This window comes from Dendropsophus ebraccatus, chromosome 13, assembly GCF_027789765.1.
Source record: "Dendropsophus ebraccatus isolate aDenEbr1 chromosome 13, aDenEbr1.pat, whole genome shotgun sequence".
Classification (NCBI taxonomy): domain Eukaryota; kingdom Metazoa; phylum Chordata; class Amphibia; order Anura; family Hylidae; genus Dendropsophus; species Dendropsophus ebraccatus.
In genome coordinates, this window is record NC_091466.1 from 47,493,989 (window position 1) to 47,518,166 (window position 24,178).

Sequence of the window (24,178 nt, forward strand, 5' to 3'; positions counted from 1 at the left end):
AGGTAAGCAAACATTGGAGTGTAACTAGAGGGGCTGCATCCATCTTCTCCAGGCTGTGGCATACAAATGCCAGGCCATCAGGTTTGTGCAAACCTGAACTTGCTGTAAGTTTGCTCATAGTGTAACCCGGCCCGAATGTACAGAAAAGCACATGGGCTGCACCTCCAAAAATGCAGTCATTTTATTGGGGGCAAAAAGGACAACAATAATCAAGTAGGGTAAATTCAACACATTTAGACCATATTCACAAAAGCATAGTAGGGATGCATTTTTTTGCACCATATTATGGCTGCTAGACCACTTGGATGCTGTCAGTTCTTGTCATTAGACCCATTGACTGCCTATGACTGACTGGGACTTGTGGCCATAATATAGGTGCCATAATATGTCCATATTTAGCTTAAAAAATTAAATTTTATATATATCTATATATCTATAGGTTTTTAGAGATGAGTGAACCTCGAGCATGCTAGCACGTTAGTCATTTCTAACTAGTTATATACAGACATAATAGGGTTATTCAAAATGGTCTTACTATATAGTGGCCTATCTGGTAGCAATGCCACTATTATACTACAATCAGGACTCCTTAGGGCTGCATCCACCGGTAATCAAATGCTGCACACTCAGATTCGGATGAACCAGATCATGCTCCAGGTTCGCTCATCTCTAGGTATTATCACTTGAAATACTGTCATAATTGTGTTATGTTGCAACAAAATCACATTGATTGTGATCTTCATATCATGGGACCAAAGCCGCCTTGTAGCCCCCAACCTACGGACTGTATCAACATTATTTATTCAAATGGAGATATTCCTGGAGGAACATGCAGATGGCCGCTGAAGCAGTGAAGTATTATAAAACGCAAGATAGGTCCTCCAGAGTTGCCCCATAGGAGACCACCACTACGACTTCTATTTTCCCACAATTGGCCAGATATAAAAAGCCATTTAAAAGAGATAATTCGATCACCTCCATGTCTCCTGCATTTGCTGTGCACGATATGTGACACGTACAGTATAAAATGCACGAGGCAAATGTCACCTGACCTGACACACAAGTTCAGGTCCTCACCTTTTATCCTATAATGCTGTGGTATGGGGGGGGGGGGGGGGGGGCTGTATCTATCACAAGACACAGGAGTAAAAATACTTGCCTTTACATTCCAGCCCTCAGCACTGTACTATCTATTTCTGAGGACAGGACGCTCACTTCATAACATAGCACAGCCTATAGAAACATGCATGTGTATAGGATCGCAGCTCCATGTCCATTAATGGTCTAAAAATAGAAGTGGACTGACTGAATGTACAGGGCTAATAATACACTCACTTAGCTATATCTATATCCCCCATGCATTGCTACGGAGACTGACTTTTAAAGTTGGCCAAGCAAAACAACTCCATAGGGTGGGAAGGGTAAGTTTTTTCTTAAAATTGCCATCTTAAAGGGTCATTATTATTTATTCTGTTCTATTTTACTTCCCAGTGTATGAAGTGATTGTGGGAGACAGTGGGGTAGCTACCATTGAGGCAGACCAAGCAACTGCTATGGGGCTCATGCAGCAGGGGGGCCCGGACCCCCCCAGCAAAACTTGATCTGCATCCATGGTAGCTATGGCTTACAGATCCCACTGCCAGTTTCTCTTGTGGCCAGAGGCAGCATTGCACCTGCAGCCGAAAAAAATAGAGGGAAACTATAAGCAGGTTAGAAGAATCTAACCTGTCGATATGTCACTACAGTGCACGGGGCGGTAAGGAAGGGGGAAAGTTTCTTACATTTTATAAGAAACTTACTTTCATCCTCAGCACCCCATGTGCAATTGGGAGACACCAGCTGGATAGATTCCAACAATCACATAAATAAACAGGAAATGGTCGACACATTACAAGAAAAAGCGTCGACACATTACAAGAGTGGTCAACACATTACAAGAAAAAGCGTCAACATGCGGAAGTTCTTGTCTCTATCTAGAAAAAGTGAGAAGCCACAATTGCAATGCTGAGATAAGAAGTATATAGCATGCAAGTATTTACTTAGGGATCCAAACACTAGACCAGCCCAAATTTAAGACGGTGATTCATTACACTTTACTTGCCTAGTGTCAGTATATCTTGTATAGCTCACAATTCATTTGCCTCCATCGCAGACATCCATGCCAGGCCAGAAAGTATATATTATAGGCAGATATGCATTTCGTTACTCTAGGAAAGTTGGATGATAACCAGCTCTGGAGGTATAACAGCTGCCATACCGGATGCCACAAAGCTCTCTCAGGAACACATACTATACAACAATAAACTTTATTTTTTTACAAATGATTGCCATATTTTCACTGAAAATCACTGATGCAAAATGACACTTGTCATGGTGGCCAGGAGTGGTGTTAGTACCCATACCCGGACACAAGGGCACTATGTTTGAAAAAGGGTTGGCCCAAGCATAAGATGTGAGTGCAGTGTAGGTGAAGGTACGGTGACACAAAAATAGGAAAGAGTCCAGTGACTTATCCAGAATAACTTCTTTACTGGGAAGTACTTTAGTGCAATACAGGTTGGAAACAGTACACACTTCACAGGTGCAGTAGAGAGAGAGGGTGAAGAGCAGGTAGCAGTTGAAGTAGGTATAGTAGGGACCTTCTTTGGGGACCTTGTCCAGGTAATAATGTGTTCTGCCAAGTGTAGTAGACAGGTGGAAGAATAGTGGAGAACACTAGTACTCACGTATAGACAAGTGGTTGTCTGACCGCCTTCTGCCCAACTAGTATGGTGAGTGCCAAGTTGGGTAGTACAAGCCCAAGGTCTTACAACTAGGCGTAGCAGACTTTCCGAGGCTTCACAGTAGAGGCGTGAGTGGTAAGCAAGATACTTCAGCTGGTTGCTATTTGTCTTGCTGGGGGTCAGTTCCTAGCTGTGATTACTGCCCTGAGAAGTCAGGAGATGGGTCCCCAGCGTGGACGTCATCTTCAGGAAGCTAGGGAAGCCGCTCCAGCCCTCCCTCATGCCGCCCCCCCCTCCAGCGCGTCATCAGCTGCGAATGGCTGAGCATAGTTATGGGGAAGGGGGGCCATTCACTTAAATAACACACATTACAATGTTGTATAACTTTGTAATGTGTGTTATTTAGTGAAATAATGCTTTACACCGCACTACCCCTTTAATGCAGTATGATGTCCACCTTGCAGAAAACTTAAAACGCCAACGCTTGAAAAAAAAACAAACAAACAAACAAACAAACAAACAATCAATCATAAACATAGTTTTCACATTTACCATCCCTCCTGAGTCTGTCTCCATTTAAATTTTCCACTGTTTGCAGGTCCCTGAACCTCTAAGTTGGGGGCTTCATTTTTCTTCACTTCCTTGTTTGGCCTTTCCCATGATGCACTTTCTCTCCTGTGATGTCTAACTGATTCTGTAAAACTGTTAGATGGCTTACATCTTGTTTAGCCAATCAGAGCTGAGCAACCCGAGTCATCTGACAAAGGGAGGTTGGCCTAACAGGGCTTAGACCAGTCTCCCTCTTGATGATGTCATTGTCACAAAATGGCTGCCACAGAAAAGCCTGGGGCCAACAGTCATTAGGCAAGAATGAGTTTACTTCACTTCCTGGTGGGGGGTTGAGGGTTGAGGGGGGAAAAGATAGGGAAGGGGGGCAGATGGGTGATTGAAGCATATTACAAAGTTATATAACTTTGTAATGTGTTTCACTTACTGGGGAAAAGCTTTTTGCTGGAGTACCCCTTTAAAGTGCTTTGTAGGTCCAAGGTTGTCTCTGCTGGCAATCCTATAAGATGACCCAGCAGACCTCCCGGCTCGTATCCTACAGCTTCTATACATGAAATGAAGCCACATGCCTGAAGCTGTCATCAGCAGCCTTGGAAACCTTGTGGTCTATGCAGTGGTCTATACCGTACACAACAAGTCTGCCGAAACCTGACTCCTGTTGTGATGAGACGGGAGCAGCATTAGTGGTTCCCGGTTACTCCAGGAGCCTGGGAGGTGGTAGCTCAGGCCCATCAAAGCCATTTAGTTAAAAAGTAGCTGTCTATGTATTGCAATAGCGAAACCATATATAAATGAGAACATAGCTTTCACTGACTACCTAGACTCCATGGAAGACATTTATTATTGGGTCTGTTGCAAATTTTAGTCAATGCTTACTTTTTTTTTTGTACAATTTTTTTTTTTGTACAAAAAGGTCTACATGACCATGCAAAGGTCATCCAAGGACATCTCACTAAGCTCAGTATGTGGAAGTATAGCATGCCAGACAGCCTCACCACACCACTCTGTGTATTTTTAGAGTCACATTAACATAAAATAGTCTGATCAGATTTTTACCCTCTCTCTACAATGCCACTTGCACATCTCTAAATATTATATCAATCTGCTGTGAATGGAACTACTTGGCAGAATCATAAAATGATATAGAGGGACGGAAATTAAATACATAACAATATACATTATATATACTATAACCTGTAGAAGGGAGACTAGTGCATAAACATTATAAATAAAACTTCTGCTACTGGCTATGTGTTGTTCAATGCAATTGCGCCCCCTGCTGGATATTTGTCATTATGGCTTCATGTATACAGTATTTGCCCACTGGAGGAGCTGTTGTACCCAGCATCATTTTGCAGTCGCCTGGTGCTCTCCTGTATTATGTAAACTTTGGATTTAGGGAAAAACAACAACAACAACAACAACAACAACAACAACGACGACGACAACAACAACGCGAACAGTATAAAGTATAACCACATTCTGTAGACGTTAAATATATATAATAGTGTGTAAGTATCAAAGCCCAAGTACTGGTGCATGAATGTGTCCACCAATGACATATTACACTTTAAAGCTGTGCTCACACTCTGTACATTTTATAAAAAGAATGGCCATTGTTTTCAATTAAAACTGCCGTTTTTTTTTTCATAATGCAATGATTTGCATTGGAGTCAAAGCAAACAACGGCCATTGTTTCACGCAATGTAGTGAACAACGGACATTCTTTGGCTACGGCCGTCGAAATATCATTCATGGTCATTTAATTACGGATGTTGTCCATAGACGTCAATGAAATTTTTCATTTAAAATAACAGCCACTGTTTTGTTTGCCAAATAATGGCCGTTGTTTATAAGTAGTGGGAACGTAGCTGAAATGTATTTTCATCAATATTTAAGAACCTTGCAGCCTCCCTGCTAATGGAAGGACTTTTTACTATTTACTCAATAGATCACAAAGAACTCACCGGAGTCTGGAAGCAGCAGAAGAGCTGTGTAAGGAATGGGTGGTTACAAGCCAGGGCCAGGATACGCTTCTCAGTCATGGTACATTCCACATCATCATCCTGAAGAATCACATCCTTCTTAAGCACCTTCACTGCAAAGAGGTTATCCCCATCTCTGGATTTGGCTAGCATCACCTGAAGGCGGCAAAAAAATTAAATAAAATGAAGGGTCTGGGGTTATAAACTCAAAACATTATAAAGGGTACTCTGCTTCGGACAATTACTTTTAGACAGTAGGGTCACCAATGCTGCACTGGCCTACATTCTGTGGGGCTGCATTAAAAGGGTACTCCGATGCCAGAAAGTTATAAAGCTTTGTAAATTACTTCTACATCAAAATCTAAATCCTTCCAGTACTTATCAGATGCTGTATGCCCTGCAGGAAGTGGTGTATTCTTTCCAGTCTGACACAGTGCTCTCTGCTGCCACCATAACAGGAACTGTCCAAAGCAGAAGAGGTTTTCTATAGGGATTTGCCACTGCTCTGGATAGTTCCTTTTACAGACAGATGTGGCAGCAGAGAGCACTGTGTCAGTACTTATAGGCTTAAGATTTTTTAAATAGAAGTAATTTACAAGTCTGTATAACTTTGACACCAGTTTATTTAAAAACAAAACAAAAAAAAAACTGCCCCCCAGGCGTATGCCACGGAAAAAAGGCAGATTCACCTCTTTTCAGTGGTGTAGGCCAGCCATATCCCCCCGCTTGCCTGATGGGCGGGTGGGGAGTGCAAAGAGGCATATGACACTTAGTAAATCTGGCCTGGGAAATGGGGGCAGGCATACAAGTACACCAGTCTTGATAAATGCCCCCCCCCCCCCTTAACATAACGGATATAGCCAGTAGGCCGTACTCTATCATCTAACTATTGACCTACTTATCTGCATCTTAAAGGGGTTATCCAGCGCTACAAAAACATGGCCACTTTCCCCCTACTGTTGTCTACAATTTTCGTGGGGCTTTGAAACTCGGTTCCATTGAATAAATGGAGCTTAATTGCAAACCGCACCTGAACTGGAGACAACAGTAGGGGGAAAAGTGGCCATGTTTTTGTAACGCTGGATAACGCCTTTAAATAGTAAACAGGATAAAAAAAATGCATTATAAGCAAGATGGAAACCCCTATCCAATACAGTGAAATCCCTTACACCAGAAAAGATATGGATACTATGAGGGTAAGAGTTATATTAGGAGCACTGCTTATATACATGACACACACATGAGAGGTAGGTGGGTCAGACTAACTATTACTTATCCTATATAATACAGCTATACAATGACATATGTAGGCCCTGAGGGAATTCATAGAAATTTGGACACTCCACATGCCACTGTAAAGTTCCTCAGTAAGGGTAGCTTTACACACACCGTATCGCAGCGGATTTTATGCTGCGGATCCGCAGCAGAGAAGCTGCAGATTTGATCTAAATAACCGAACACAACCAATCAAATCTGCTGCAGATCTGCTGCAACAGCCGATTGCTGCCGATTGCAACAACAGCCGTGATTGATACGAAAATATAGGTTGCATTGCTGTCTATGGAATCCCGTCCGGAGTGTATACACTCTGTCCGGGATCCCTAGCGGCGCCGCGTGAAACTGACAAAACCCTGTCAGTGCACACTAAGGAGCGAGTGGCTCCGGCTGCATGCTCCATAGTGTGCAGTGAGGAGTTCTGATGCGCCCGCATCAGAACTCAGCGGCGCGAAAGATCATTTGGCCGGTACTGCAGTACCGACCAGGATGATCTTTTTTGAGATCAGCCGGGTCACAGAACGGCCGGTCTCTTACAAGGTCTGAACATGGCCTAAGGCAACATATTGTCTTCTAGAAACAATGACTCATAACTGCTAGACAGAAAAATATGGCACCCATATGAAAGTATGCATGCACACCAATTTGCTTGGGGAAAGTGGAGGTGCTTAGAGACTAGCTTTATCATAGGATGGAGGGCAGTTTGCAGCAGCAGGAAGTCTATGTCCATGCATTTAAAGGGTCCCTGTCATTTGAAAAAAACTTTTGACATGTTACAGCAGCATGCAACAAGTTTTGATCATTCAGGGTCTGGGTGTTAAGATCCCACCAATTGCTGAAACAAGTCAGGAGAAGCACTCAACTAAGCTCTTCCTTCTCTGGCTCGCTACAGGATATGGACTCCATAGACTTATAGGGGGAGATTTATCAAACTGGTGTAATATGAAACTTGCTCAGTTGCTCCTAGCAACCAATCAGATTCCACCTTTCATTTCTCACAGACTCTTTGGAAAATGAAAGGTGGAATCTGATTGGTTGCTATGGGTAACTGAGCCAATTCTACTTTACACTAGGTTTGACAAATCTCCCCCATAGAGTGTGCCTCCGTCAGTGAGACAGGGGGCAGGGAGAGAGGGAGGGGCTTAGCCAACCACTTTTCCAGGCTTGTTTGAACACAGAGACCCCAACCAATCAAAACTTCTGACATGTGTCTGCGTGATAAAAGTTTTTTTTCTAAATCTCACGGACACACTGTTAGGAACAGAAGGGTCTGGCATTGCAACTCATCCTTATGTGCTTGAATGACGTTAAGCTGCAATACCAATAGCCATCTAATACAGGTGTTTTTTTTTCTTGGAAAATGTAGTTGTCTTTTTGCTGTTGGTTCTTTGCTAAATTGGGCCACATTGGGCCAAAGATTTATATGGTTTGGTACCTTTTATGTCCATAGAGACCTATTATTTCAGAGGTAGTACCTTTCCTTAGATAACTAATGGAACTGGAAACTTGACTAAAAGGAGCCAACTGGCATACACATCTGTCCTTAGCGGCTTATTTTAATGACCTTGAGATATCGGACAATTTTCTGTACTCACTATGGACATTATACACATTGTTTTCTGTGTACCCTTGTATCCTGTTTATAGGTTTTCAATGTTTTTATTACAGAAATTATAAACAGTTAAAAAAAAATAAAAAAAAGTTCCCTCTACGGTTCTGTAGCCCTTAATAGGACAAAGAGCTCATAATGTATTATGGTTTCATAATATGGCTACCCAACATCCTATAACTAGTTTGTTCATGGAAATATGCAGAAGGCATTAAAAAAAAAAGAAAAGAAAGAAAACTTAAGCTATATTAATCAAACATATGGTAAAATTCCAGGTCTGGCAAGGACCACCAACCTTTCCAAAGCTGCCTTTCCCCAGGACACGTATGAAGGTGAAATCCTCAATCCCAAACTTGTACTGTGAGGACGTGTTGGAAAGAGAGTCTTCTTCAGACCCGTTCTCCGATCGGGAAGGACTGTTGTCTGAATGCTATAAAACACAATAATAGATGGTTTAACAAGTGACTTATAGTATTTATAGCTTAATAAAGCAGCGCTGAGTTTATTACTGATGTAAGCACACAAGAGGATCTGTGGTCAGTCTAAAAGACTGGGTTCTGTGCCCTGATTCTACTGCTGTTTTTACCCTCTTTTTACACCAAAAATATAGTCCTCTAGTTTTTACCCTCTTTTTACACCAGAGATATAGGGCCTCAACTATTTGGTTGAATATCAGCGCCTTTTCCTAAAGAGTCAGATGGGCGGGAACACAAAGACATAGCTTAGGCTGGTTTAAACAGGAACTTTATAACCACACCCCACTGAACATGGTTTGCACCCTTTTAGCCTTATATTCATGCAAAACACATTTCACATAAAAAAACTAATGAAAATCAGCTAAACTCTCTCTCCTATTCCTGTAAAAAAAAAAAATACACAAACTATACAAACAACACAGTTTCAAAAGGGCACAGAAACTTTACATCATTCAGTTCCACTTAACAAAAACTAGGATTACCTATACCATATAAAATTACTAAATGGCTTCATAAACAAGTTCTTGTTCTTGTTTTAAGGCTGAATTTTCCTATTAGTTACAGCAAAGCTAGAGCAGACTGCAAAACACCAACTGCTTCCATGGTTTCAACCTGCTTGCTCTGGAATTTCCTGAACGTTAACAAGACCGTGAAAGACTGCCACCCTGTGGTCAGTCCCAAAACTGCCTTCTAGCTTATTACGATACTTTGCTCCTGATAGAGAAACTAAATCTTCCTGTAATGTCTTTTTAATGGTCCTGACATAAGTTATACAATGTTTTCTATTTCTCCGGTTGTTAACCTTTCCTTATGTGATGTCTTACCCGCGTGACAGCAATGTTCCCAGGCTGGAGACCCATTCCTGCCAAAGCGTTTGCCAGCTCCACTGAATTGACTCCGCAGTTATGAGCCACATTGGCCTCGCATCGCTTGTGCACGTTCATTTTACACACTACAAGAAACAATACGTTTATTCATCCAGCGATACATTGCATTCCGCCAGCATTTTTCATACAACATCTGGTCAAGAAACTGCAGCGATTTGAATGTAGCAAAATTGAGGGAAATACAAAAGCATTGTTCACTACAATAATACATAATTCTCTCTGATTTTATTGTATGGTAAAGGAAATTTAAAAAATGAGGCCATTTGGCATTAAGAACAATAGAGTGCTGATGCAATATCTTCCAGTGAATGACACAGGGGCTGAACAAAGCTTTAACATTTATCAGAGCGGAGGACAAGCAATGCAGAAGTTGTTTAGGGCCATTTTAACCCATTAGTGGACAAGTGCAAAGGAAAATTTTGAGCATAATTGACAGGGTCTTACTTCTTAAAGGAAATTAGAAAATTTACCTCAGGTTGTGTGTGGTATTACAACTCAGTTATATTCACCTCAATGGAAAAAAAAACTGAAATAGCATGGTAAATGGTAAATGTAAGGCCTCAATACTGTATAATGAAACTGACTGGTATCCCATAAATTTCATTCAAGATCAATATAAGATCAACTCAATAGCATACACAAGGAGTTTTATGGTGCACTAGTGTTTGGAGTAATTTAACTGTTTCCCCTGTAAATGTTAGCAAAGCTAGGGGGCAAAACTAGTCCCCATAGCAGTACCACGTGTTTGTGCATAAATCTGTCAAATCTAAATCCAAATAATAAACCTATTAAATCTTGAAAGCATAGTCTTATCTGTAGCTAGGCAGCGGGTAGTCAATAGACAATAACACGTTTCTCAGGAATATTACTATACAATGTAAACACGGAGCGACAGGAAGGCAACAGAGTCTGTTATTGCCAGTTTTTATGAGGAAGGTATCTTTTAGATAAAACTGGGTTCACAATGCATTAAAGGACAATGCCAGGCAGGGCGATTTTTTTTAATAAAAGTCCCGGGGAGGCTGAAAGAAATAACATGCTCTCACCTTCCCGGCGTAGCACCACTCCTGGCCCCCGGGTACCCGGCAACTTCCTGGTTAGAGAGGGGACCCGGGTCGTAGCATGTCAGGGCCACTCAGTAACGGAAGCAGAGTGGCCCTAGCACGTCACGACCTGGGACCCAAACACCTTTACAAAGAAATCCTCCTTTAATACAGTTACCTAGGTGGCATCCCTGAACATAGTAAACCCCTTTGCAGTGGACACAGGGCAGCCCTCCTGAGCAGGTCTACATAACAGGCTACAGTGCAGACCAGTCTCCCCTTAGGGTCCTATTACACGGCCCAATCATATACTGTAAATGAGTGTTGATCTGCTGCCTGCTGTACTAGCCCTAGGCCTATAAGAGACACTGTCCCAGGACTGCCCACAGCCCACAAGCATCCTTGGCCCTTTTATTACTTTTACTGAAGAATCTATGAATTAAATTTTGGTTGGATTTTCTCTTATATAGTAAGTAGCTGTGCGAGTGGGGGGCAACACAGAAAGAAAATACTAACTCTGGAATAGTGTGGAGCAACCACAGAAATGCATAGTGGAAGTAGGGTGGGAGTACTAAAGGTAAAAATGTTCTGCAATATATGTAGTATATTAGTTCATAAAAAGGTATTTATAAAAAGGGAAGTGAAGGGAAAACGGCGGTGAGAGGGAAGTAAGCATTTTAGCATTAAAGGGGTATTCCAATCTCAACTAATATAGTTAACCTTGTAGGACTCATCAAGCTATATATTTTTTCAAATACATACATTTACCAAACTTGCCTTATCTAATATGCTGCTCTTTCCCTCCCATTGCTGACACCTTGTTGTCTTCATTACAGACCACCAGCAGTGGTCTGGGTAGTGTGTATATATAGCTAAAGTACACATATTTATACATACATGTTATACAGTATATGTACACATATCTCTATACACCTACATTATATATATATATATATATATATATATATATATATATATATATATATATATATACATACATACATACATACACACACACAAATCTATCTATGTTTTTAGAACAGAGTGGTGGTCTATAACCTAGACAGTCATCTTGTAACAATAGGAGAGAAAGAGCAGCAGCATATCAGGAGAAGTTTGGTAAATGAATGTATTTGAAAAAATGTTTAACTTGACAAATCCTGCAAGTATAACTATGTCAGTTGATATGAAAATATATCTATTCAGATTCAATGCCTATAGGAGTCCATGTGTCTTCTAAATATACTCTCAGTAACCGATTGTAATTATAACTGTGGATTGACTAATTCTGGGGATTTGGTAGTGGGTAAATGAACACCCTATATTTACAAGGGAAAACTTATGGTCGACGGTTATGGTTGATAGACCGCCTGTAACGGTGAGTGTCCAATGTTAATAGATAAAACACTAAATGCCTATGGTGGCCAGACCCCTGAAATGACATACTTACTAGGGTCAATAAAACTAGTGTTTAATGGCTATGGTCGACCATCAGTACCAGTTTAGTTTCAATTGTAACTAGGGAAAACTCGTGATCAATGGCTACAGCAGATGGCTCTTCTGCGGTTGAGCTTCCATTATGACTAGAAAAAAATTCATATCAATGGTTACCCGTAGATGGAACCGCTGTACTAGTCACATTTACATTCTTTTCTGGTCTATGGCTACAGTACCAGCCACAGCTTTAACGGTTACTATAAGTAGCTTGTAGTCCATGACCATAGTGGTATGTGGTGGTTACCTTAGGTGTTTGGGAATTACTTTTAGATGGGGTTGTTGGTTGTCAGCTTTATGGTATGTGGAATAGTTTTTGGGTTGGATTGTCTTGTGTCTCGATTTTTCTCTGAAAGACGAAACTAAATTTTCATATTTGCCAAGACAAATTGATCTCTGTAGTTTCCTTGTTTTGTTCTCTATTACTTCTGGTTCTAAATTTAAAATCCTTGTTTTTCCAACTTCAGAAAATCTTGATGACCTTTAGGGACGAAATGATATTATCAACTGTCTCAGTTCACTAGAAATATGTTTCGTTTCCGGCACATTCTCTCCAGCATGCCTTGTGCTAATACGTGCATAAATTGCTCAAAATGGATGCCAGATACCCAATAGTCACCAAGTATAATACAATCCGTAAAATAAAAGGTGAGAAATGTTAAGTGCAGGTAATGCTGGATCCTATGCTGCAGTGATATGTGATATTTACAATTTATTATTATCTGCTATGTACAGTGGCGTAGCTACAGTGAAGGTAGGGAAGGCGACTGCTATGGGGCCCCTGCATGAAGGGGGCCCGAGGAAGCCTGCCCTGCCTTCATAGTAGGTACCCCGCTCCCCCAGGGGTCCAGAGAGGAAGAGGGACCCCCACTGCACCGTTCAGCCCCCTCACGGTGAGCGGGCTGAACAGAGGAGCAGGACCTGCCAGACGGCACAGGAGAGGGATGAAGGACCTTAGGGTCACATGACCCAAAGGTCCTCAATACCTATGTGAAGATCAGCCCGGACTACAGGAGCTTTCCCAGATGGCAACAATTTCTAGTTACAAATGGGTCACAGTCAATAAAAATTGTGATTTTTACATTTTGGACCCTTGGGTGCTCCAAAAAGGGCCAGGATTTCAGTATAAAAGGGGTGTGGTTCGTGTGTACAGAGTTCTCAGACTGTAAATGTGACTTTTTAAAAATGTGCTACCATTTTGCACAACTTCACTCAATAGTTGACAATAAAAAAAAAGAAGTGCACTGAAAAATCTTTGCAAATTCATCATACATTACGTGACAATTAAATTTTGTGCAAATGAAATTGGCATAAAGAAGTGGTGCAAGGCTGCAAAAAAGGTGTTATAAAGCTACAAATGACAAATTCAACCTACAGGGTCTTTTATTTATTTGTGTTTATTTGTGTTGTAATGATGTACAACAAAGCTATACTTACTTACTTAGGCTTTGTTAACACTACGTGAAAAACCGTCCGTTCCGTGACGCGGCCAGGTCACGGAACGGCAGGTCTCTGCAAAGATCATGCCGATGACATTTCCGGCCGCAGTGTTCTGATGAGGGCGCATCAGCACGCGCCCGCATCAGAACTCTCATAGCAAACAATGAAGCAATCGTCTGGAGCTGCTCGCTTTATTGTGTGAACTGACAGGTCTTTCTGCGGCCACAATTCACTGAATTGCGGCCCCAGAAAACTGACATGTTAGTTCTTTGCGACGCCGCATGGGATCCCGGCCGGAGCGTATACTGAGTGTATAGAAGAATAGGCAGTGTTCCACTCCAATGGCAACAACGGCCGTACTTTTACGTAGTGTGAACATAGCCTTACTAACAAAGCTCCAGTCTCCTGAAGGCAACTTTTTAGTTTAGTGTTGGTTGAAAAACAGAGACTAAACACAGGAAGTCCCAGTCATTTGTGCGCTCACAGAGAAGTCATTTGATTGACAGATGCATTGAGCATTTGGTCTCTTTATTTCAATAAGCACAAGACTATAGGCCCTATTACACGGAATGATTATCGGCCACATTCAACTGTTACGGATGATAATTGTCCCGTGTAATAGAAGGCAACGATCAGCCAACATGAATGATGTCGGCTGATCGTTGCGGTCGTTTGTCTTTTAACATGTTGAAAGACAAACGACTGTAATAGCAACGATCTGCTGCAGTCGCTCCATGGAACAGGAGCAGCGGCAGCAGATTGCCGCTATCCTCTATGGGCTGCCCAAACGATCTAGCAATCACCTTAACATAAATCACCTCAACATAAATTGCAACCTTGCTTTATTTGACTTCCCCTTTTAATTTAGATTTTTAAAGTTATAACGAGCCGTACACTTTAAGCAACATCTACTAGCAAAACTTTATTTTTAGTCCCTTGAAAACGGTAATATGAATGTCACAAACCACACACATCTTCCCAGCAACTTCTATATTAGTATTAGGTCTGTATTGGGAAGAAGAAATCACAAATAATGGCAGTGCCAGACCCTTTACACTTTAGACACCAACAGTGCCTTTTGTAGTGTACTTACTTTTACACTGCAATCCTTGCCTCATCAGCCCCCATAAGAGAGACCCACAATGGTCACAGAATGTCGGCACCTTATAATTGTGGTCACGGAACTTGTGGGGTAAATTGATCCCGAATCTCTGTTCAAAAATCTGGAAGCAAAAAACACATTGTTATAAAACTGACATAAGTACACTGAAAAGACGACCCTAATGTTTCTACTAACAGTAGGCAGATATAAAAATGGAGAAATGAAAACCTAGATTCAATTAGAGACCTGCATAACCTTTCTTAAAGTGTTCGCCCCGGCTTTAAAAAACATGGCCGCTTTCTTCCAGAAACAGCACTACTCAGTTTGGGTGAGATTTTGCAGCTTAGTTCTATTGACTTAAATGGAGCTGAATTGTAATACCACATACAGTACAACCTGAGGACAGGGGTGGTGCTGTATTTACAGGAAAGTAGCTGTGTCTTTTTTTTTTTAAGTACTGGATAACCCCTTTAACTCTGGAGGCAGGCTGAAACCACAAGGAAGGAAACGAATAAATAGTCAGGGATATGATATATCTTCATATGAGTTCAAGGATCTATAATAAGAGAGTTCTACCTAGAGAAGCTGGTGCAGTGTCTATCATTAGGTACTTGGGGATTTTGGACTCGTCTTGAAGACTGAGACACAGGATGTGGTTTTGTAGAGAAAGATCTGGAAGCCAGGGCAGAAGAGTTAAAAATAATAGAGATACGTCACCTTTTTTTCCACTTTAGCTGAATTGTTCGTGCAAGTGCAAGCTGTGACTATCAACTGGTGGCAGCGCTTGTGAACCACACATGTGCAAACTGAGAAGAGGAAAGAGACATAAATTACACATTTAAAGTGTGACTATGTATATATCTCTGTGTATATTTCTCAAAGTGGGGGGGGGGACCCTCAAAATATTTTATTAGAAATATAATAAAGAACTAATGTTGGATTAGAAGTAACATGTTTGCTATGGCCATCTCTGTAGTCCTTAGCAAAACCTTTTGGATGTGGACATGTCTTTGGGGCGACAGCCTGCTCAGCCAATCACTGCCCATCGTGCTGTCCTGTATCAAACAGTGATTGGCTGAGCAAGCAGTCACTCCCTGAGACAAATTTGTTTGGGAAGTGTAGGCAGGATTTTTCCTGGAGGACACGTGTAGACTTGTAAAAGGACCCTTTAAGGCATGAGGGAGGAGGAAGATTTAGCAGGAGGTAGCTGCAAACTCTGTTCTATAGACTAAAGTTTCTCAGTTTTTTCCTCTCAAGGTGCCCCTCACAAAACTCACACTCTGTTCTATTCTACCCTATACACACACTCCGTTCAGCTCATTCAAGACAGGAAATTGCACTATAAGCAACCACAGGAGGCCACCACCAACTCTGAATACTGCAGGACTGGTTTAGTGTCAATATATTGGTAAATGTGCCCGATAGAAAACTACAAGGTCAAAGTATAAAAATTACTAAAAACAGACAAAACTCTGAATTCTGTGCTAATTTACTGAACTAACAAACTGAACTTTTTAGGTGTCTCTATTTCTGATACTGAGCTCCTGCACTTACATAGGTTTAGGGTAGCTTCACACGTACCTGATCCGCAGCGGATTTCAGACTGCGAGTTTGCAGCGAAATCCGCTGCAGATATGTGACCCGGCCTCTTTAACCCCTGGCCACCGGCAGCCCTGGCCCGAAGCATGCATTACCTGCAGCGGTGCCGAGCAGGATCCTCTGCGGATCTAGTACGTGTGAAGGCACCCTTACAGTGGAACATTCTGGCTGGCTGTAGCCACCACTAGAGGGAGCCTAGGAGTACAGTCACTCATCATAGCAGTTGGAGAGTTATTTCGCTACTGCACTCACCCAGATGTGGTTTGGTGCCTAGTGATATGGGATTCCTCAACCCCCGCAGTACAAAGGATTATAACAGAGCCCTAATATGTAAGTATTAAACAATGTTCATGGTTGTTTGACAACAGGTCTAAAATTATTTTAGTTTCCACAATATTCTGTTAGCAAACCACACCATGTAAGAAGTGGAAAGTTCCGTAGGTGTAGAGATTACTAATTGTTTCAACCTCAACCTTAGAGAGACATCTGTCACATTACTTTAGTGTCATGTCCAATACAATCACAAAGAGACATGCCATCAAAGCGTTATATGTTAAAAGTCACTGTCTCCACTGAAAGGAGGGTGCAGGTCATGGTGACTAATATTCTTTGTAATTCACCATAGGGAGTACTTTGTTCTTTAGAATATAGACCATACATGTTGAAATCTTTGAGAAGACTACAGACAAACAGACTACAAAGACTGACTGAAACTCCCTATTTTCTTTTCAAAGAGGTTGTGCAGCAGCCTGGGTTTGTAGAGGTGTTGGTTATGCAGCACCTCACTGCAAAAAAAAGGGGTCCGTCATGATTAGCTAGAGAGATACCTTCAACTAGGGCCCTCTTGTTAAAGAGTTTGTAGTCAAGAGAATGGATTATCCAAAATCATACAGCTGTACAGACAATAGACCCACCACTTGTCCAAATGTATCTCTCACCATCACTAGCGAGAGATGAGGCCGATTTTAAAATGGTGTTCTGCAGCACATTGGGTTTGTATAATAATGTACAATTCCCAAGCCACAGAACTTATTAAGATCAAAACCATTAAAGATACAATTCAAGTTCCTGCTAAGCAGAGGTTTGCCCTGTGTGTAACTAATTTAAAGTTCCCAGACTAGCAGTGACCTTTCTGACCTCTCAATCCAGCGTTTTATGAGCCCAGACAGTCTCCAAATGGCTGGGCTGCTTCTCTGCTCACTCATCCCCCTCAGTCCCTTCCCACTCCATAGGTTATAATGGACTTTGCAAACCAGTCTTCATTTTACTCCTCTGTAATGAAGACAGCTTTGCCTGATAATAAGCAGATAAGTGAGGGGGGAGGAGAGGCTCGGAAATTGCTTTTTGAGTACAGAAAGAGGCTTTTTTGCCTAATAAAACCTATAACAGAGTAAAATCTCTTGTACTATGGATTTCTGTAAAGAATCATAGGCATTGATCATTTAGAGGACAACCAGGTCCTTCTGTCCTCAGTGGTGAAACCCCGCACCATCATGGATGGTCCTAATTTAATCTGTTAAGGCCCCAACTTTTCTGTGTTTTGCAGCTTAAACTGGGATCAGAAAAATCGACTGGTAAGACAATCCATATACTTTAACCCAACCACAGCATACACACTGCTCTGTTTACATACATGCTAGCTGCTATCCCCGACAACCTTGTTCTGTGTACACTGATCACATATTCTTCCCAGTGATTTGCATAGTGTATTTGTTTACTCAGCAACATTCATTACTACGCACTGAAAACCGCAAGCGGGAAATCACCGTAAGCTGATCTCCGCCAACAAGTTACTGAACAAGTTTCTCATGGTGGATCATCAATTTGCACAATTCTGCTCCTAATTCTTTCTAGAATATCCTAGAAATGCTCTTATTACAGAGAAGGAGGGATACATAACTAATATGACCACCAGTAATGCTACTCCAGTGGTCATTCAGCTTTCCAAGATTCGAGACTGTACTTAAAGTGAATGTCCACCTTGAACAGCCCCTTTAAGAAAAAGGTATGGTGGTAAAAGAAAAAAAAAAGCACAGACTGATCTGGTGACATCATCAGAATGACATAAGGAAGGATTTATGATTCCATTAGACTACATTGAACAATGCAGATCATCACAGCTCCTGTAAATGAAGCACTATAGAAACTGGAATTTCCCACTGCTAGTTAAGACTCGCTTGATCTCCTTGAACTTGGTCACCTTTTACACCACAGACATGAACTTATGTGCCCTGCATTCTGCAAGAGCAGTTGACAGTCTCCAATGCTAAAGAAAGTGGAACTGGTAAAGACTGTTATAATAGTGAGCATGGATAGATAGATAGACATATCTATTCTTATCAAGTGACCTTAAAGGGGAACTCCAGGTGGAGGTTAAAAAAATTAAACTTCTGCAGATGCATAACGCATTAGTTACTTATCTATCCCAGTTTTGAAACTACCAAAAATCTATTTGTTTGGGGGTGGGGGGTTGCTCTGTTTTGTGTTTCTGTCCTTCCTGGCTTAGCATTTCCCAGAATGCAATGCTTTCCCTCATGTGACCATCACAGCCCCCACCCATTACAATCAGTAAAATTAGTGCAGCAGCTGCTTCTGGACGGTTACAGATGTTGAATCAGTCAGGGGATTGGGTTATCCAGCCAAGACCCCTGTGACATCACGCCCTGCCCCCTATCTGCATCATCAGCAAACACACACAATGTGAGACAGAGGCATGGAAGATTTGTCTCCTAGGGGGGGATAGCAGTGGGAGCAGGAGACAATGTGAATTGGCACAGGGGCCATTTTTTTCACTTCCTGGATTTCTATCAGCTACCAGTGTGGCAGAACTGTACAGATACAGTACTATATTGTATAGACACTTCTATATAATGTTTAATGTACTTTTAATAGAAAACAAGGGGGTTTTTTTATTCGGAGTTCCCCTTTAAGGTGAGATGTGCACAATGTTACATTACCTTGACACTGGTATCCCTGCTTGCCAAATACGCCCCTGTAATATAGGATAGTTATAAATTATAAGCATTAAAATAATACAATTTTTATAGCATATAGGCCTAGTGCTTAAAGTGACACGGTTACCCCCTTTTTGCATTATGACTAGAGATGAGCGAACCTGGAGCATGCTCGAGTCCATCCGAACCCGAACTTTCGGCATTTGATTAGCGGGGGCTGCTGAACTTGGATAAAGCCCTAAGGCTATGTGGAAATCATGGATATAGTCATTGGCTGTATCCATGTTTTCCAGACAACCTTAGAGCTTTATCCAAGTTCAGCAGCCCCAGCTAATCAAATGCCGAAAGTTCGGGTTCGGATCGACTCGAACCCGAACCCGGTTCGCTCATCTCTAATTATGACTTCTCTACACAGGTGTAAAGGATAAAATTTAGCAGTTTACATACCTTATTTTATATCATACGTCATGGTGCTTGTTCCAGTAAAAAGTGATCTTTTATCATCAGATTGTGCAATCTGGGCAGGGCTTCGAGGGTGCCCCGTCCACAACACCACCGTTGGCCCCGCCCCGTTACATCAGTGCATAGGTCCCGTCCCTCACAACAGGCCAGCCTAGGCCTATGCAGGACGACACAGGGCCAACGGTGGTGTTGTGGGAGTGGCCAAGTGGTACTGCGGCCGTGAAGTCACGCCCAGATAACACAATCCGCAGATGATAAGAGAACACTTTTTACTGGAACAAGCACCATGACGTATAAAATAAGGTATGAAAACTGCAAAATTTACCCTTTACACCTGTGTAGAGAAGTCATAATGCAAAAAGGGGGGGGGGGGGGTGTAGTGTCACTTTATAGCTATCATTTCAAAGATTTTTAAAAACCTCCATGGTTTAGAGTGATGACAAGGTGGTCTTAGCATTCTCACTGCTGTTATTGATCCCCTGAATCCCCACTCCATGGTGAACAGTTACTTCACCTTTACTTTATTCCTTTGTGACATTAATACACAATGGTCTTACCCTACCCTTACTTATCTGGCCAATAGCAGCACAGAATCGCACTACTCACTAAATTATGTTAAAGTACACTATGAATTTTACATATGTGATGTAAATATCTGGCCAGCTCACATTACACAGTCACACCTACCAAATAAAGTCTTTACAATGGGAGCAGTATGTTGGTTGGCGCAGGTAGGTCGCCATAAACTTGTGTCCATTGACCTGGTGCACTCTTCTTCTCATAGCTCTTTGTCGTTTCCTAGTAAAGTGTCTAAGCAGCCGCCCATCCCGCATTGTTCCTAATAGTAAAAGGAAATGGAACACCAATATTAGATTCCAGGAAAAAAAAAATTGTGGTGGTGAACATAACACGTTATGAGAACCTTAGATGTGGCCCCAAATTCATACAAAGGCTGCACATTACTTTCACGTCTTGTGTCAAAGATATACAGTCAGTCTTCAATTTAGTCGATAGGAGATCATCACAATGAAGGAGGGTGATGGAGCAAAGAATGAACTCGAATCTTCATAATGAACCTTATTATTAAATAAGTAAAGAGCATAGGGAAGTGAGAAGTGGAAATACCAACCCCCCCGATTAGTTAGACCAACTCTTTAAGAAAAACTTTCGACATGTCACAGAGACATGTCAAAAATTTTGATCAGTCGGAGTCTGGGTGTTCAGACTATGTTAGATAGGTCTGGGAAAAGCACTTCTCTTCGAGACTCACAGTGATTTTCAACTCGCTGCAGAAGACAGAAGACCCTGACCAATGAAAATTTTTGTCTCTGTAGCACGTCAAAATCTTGTCAAATGACAGGGACAATGAGGCAGAGTTCCTATTTTAGGCAGTATTTTTTTAATACAAAAAAAAGGTGCAAATTTTTAATTTTATAGTTTTTTTTCCACATTTGTTTTACGCCTGGATGTGGCTAAAAAATGCTGACCTAAAATAAGCTCCAAAAGAAGGACTAAATGTTAATGAAAAAAGTATTTGTAAACCCACTTAATAGTTAGCAAGCTTAACCCCTTAAGGTCAAAGCCAATTTTCGTTTTTGCGCTTTTGCTTATTCCATTTTAAGTTTAAAAGTCAACAGCGCTTGCATTTTTTCAGCTAGAGACGTATATGAGCGCTTATTTTTTGCGAAACCAATTGTACTTTGTAATGACAGGCATTATTTTTCCATAACATATGCTGCGAAACCGGAAAAAAATCATTTGCGCTGTCAAATTGAAAAAAAAACTAATTTGTTTTGATTTCGGGGAGTTTTGCATTTACGCCGTTCGTCCCATGGTAAAACTGACTTGTTATGCATGTTCCTCAAGTCGTTACGATTACTATGATATATAACATGTATAACTTTTATTGTATCTGATGGCCTGTAAAAAATTAAAACCGTTGTTAACAAATATACGTTCCTTAAAATCACTCCATTCCCAGGCTTATAGCGCTTTTATCCTTTGGTCTATGGGGCTGTGTGAGGTGTTATTTTTTGCGCCATGATGCGTTCTTTCTATCGGTACCTTGATTGCGCATATACGACTTTTTGATCACTTTTTATTACATTTTTTCTGGATTTGATGCGACCAAAAATGCGCAATTTTGCACTTTGGAATTTTTTTGCGCTGACGCCGTTTACCGTGCGAGATCAGGAATGTGATTAATTAATAGTTCGGGCGATTACATGTGCGGCGATACTAAATATGTTTATTTATTTGTTTATTTATTAATTTATATTTATAAAATGGGAAGGGGGGTGATTTGGACTTTTATTAGGGGAGGGGATTTTTTATTAATAAAAACACTTTTTTACTTTTTTTTTTACATGGACTAGAAGCCCCCTGGGGGACTTGTATATACATAGCACTGATCTCTCAGAGATCAATGCTGTGTATATACACAGCAAAGATCCATCAGATCGGTCATAGATTGCTATGGCCTGCTGCAGGCCATAGCAATCTATTGCCGAGCCGGGATCAGCGTCATTCCGGCGCTGAGGCCCGGCACGGGCAGAAGAACGGATCTCCCCCCCGCGATCGCATCGCGGGGGGGAGATCCGACCCACTAGACACCAGGGATAGTGTGCATAAAGCACTTCAATGCAGCTGTCAGGTTTGACAGCTGCATTGAAGTGCTTAATTAGCCGGCGCGGCAACGGGACCCGCGCCGGCTAACAGAGGCACTGCCCGGCTGAACGTGTCAGCCGCGATCAGCGCCGTTTAGAGCGGGGTCCCGGCGGGACCCCGCTCTGAACACCCCCCGCGGCACCATGACGTATCAGATACGTCATGGGTCGCTAAGGGGTTAAAGGGGTTATTCAGAAAAATATGACCACATTGTTCCTGAGGCAGCACTGCTCTTGTCTCCAGTTTGGGTGAGGTTTTGCAACTCGGTTCTATTGAAGTTAATGGAGCTAAATTGCAAACCTCACCTAAACCGGAGACGAGTTGTGTTGTCTCTGAAAGAAGGCAGTGTTTTTCTAATGCTGGATAACCCCTTTAAGGGTACAAACACACTGGACAGATCTGCAGCGAGTTTCTCGCTGTGGATCCCTGCCCTGTACACTCAATGGGCAGACAAACTCGCAACAGGATGTACATCCAGCTGCGATTTTTTCAGCAGCCCGCCCCGTTAACCCGCCAGCCACTGAAGCGTATACATCACCGGGTCCTCACTCCGGCTTGCTTCAGGGCTCCCGGCAGGTCCCGCTTGGCCAGTGTGCTGCCTCGCCGCATCGCACTGATTGGCTGAACGGGACGTGAAGACACCGGGAGCCCCAAAGCAAGCCGGAGCGGGAAGCAGGTGATGTATAGGCTCCGGCAGCCGGGGGGTAAACGGGGCGGGCTGCTGAAAAACTCGCAGCGGGATGTACATACTGCTTCGAGTTTGTCTGGAAATTCCAAGCATAACTCACACTGCAGACTCCGCTCGGAATCCCACCTGCCTCACTGTCTCAATGTGAGGTCTTGCACATCTCCGGTCTCTGCTCAAAGAAGAGACATCACATTGAGACACTGAGGCAGGAAGGATTCTGAGTCTGCGGTGCGAGTTCCGCTTGGAATTTCTGCCTGTTTTGCTCATTGTGAACGGGCCCTAAAGGGGTATTCCCAACTTGAAATATTATCCCCATGTCACTTAACCCGCTCATCAACGTTTTGAAGCCTCAGAGAACGAATGAAGTGCTGACTAACTAAGGCACTATGTTTATCCGTTACTGTTGTTTACTAGTGTAAAGTATACATGGACTTGTAGTTTTATAGTTTAGTTTATTATTGATGCCTTTTAAATTAACATGTTAAAATCCTAGGTGCTGTTCACAGTGTGATCAGAATGCAGGGATGATAAAGTCACAGTACAAGGATAATAAAGTCACAGTACTGTGAAGTCAAGGCGCAGGGATAAGGACCAAAAAGTATTAACATACTGTATAAATGAAAGTCACAGTGACGTCACAATACAGTATAATACAGAAAGTGATGGAACCAAATGGGAACATCAAGCACAAAGAAGTCACCATACATGGATATAAAATGGTTAAATCATTAGAATGGAATGGTGCACTTAGTACAGTAATGAGGTGCATTGTGAGGTCATGGAGCGGGGATAATAAACACAGTGATGTAACAGCTAATGGCCAAGGATCAAAGTGAAGTAAAAGAACAAAGACAAACACACCATTTGCTCTTATCCATAGGCTGTTCTTGCGCCTTGGCAAACGTCTACTGATCGCCTATGCTCAAAAACCACTGACAAATGGTCACTACAACAGTGTAAATAGTATCTTGCTTAGTGTATGTACAAGGCGACCTCGCACATTCGCGATTATAGGATAAATGGCAGCCAACCGCTTTACTGTGTGCACTGCGGTCCATATGTTGTGGTCAGCTTTTCACATTGCATTAAAAAAAACAACAGTATAATCTATGTGGTCTTCTATTCACATGTACAAACACGAGCCTCACAGGAAAGCGGTCCATAAGAGAGAAGTAATTCTGCACACTGAATTGTGAGTCTGTGGTCA

At 42.0% G+C, this 24,178-nt stretch overlaps 1 protein-coding gene across 2 annotated transcripts in view; it reads right to left on the minus strand.

The window, feature by feature from the left end:
* PRKCH (protein kinase C eta) overlaps positions 1–24,178 on the minus strand; it is a 139,532-nt gene that overhangs the window by 33,637 nt on the left and 81,717 nt on the right. For both annotated transcript variants that reach the window (XM_069949153.1, XM_069949152.1), the window contains 7 exons: positions 20,304–20,454; positions 19,158–19,192; positions 15,319–15,407; positions 14,593–14,722; positions 9,460–9,587; positions 8,455–8,589; positions 5,258–5,431 (listed from right to left, as the gene is read on the minus strand). In XM_069949153.1, the coding sequence (XP_069805254.1) occupies positions 5,258–5,431; positions 8,455–8,589; positions 9,460–9,587; positions 14,593–14,722; positions 15,319–15,407; positions 19,158–19,192; positions 20,304–20,454 (842 nt within the window). The remainder of the gene's footprint in view (positions 1–5,257; positions 5,432–8,454; positions 8,590–9,459; positions 9,588–14,592; positions 14,723–15,318; positions 15,408–19,157; positions 19,193–20,303; positions 20,455–24,178) is intronic.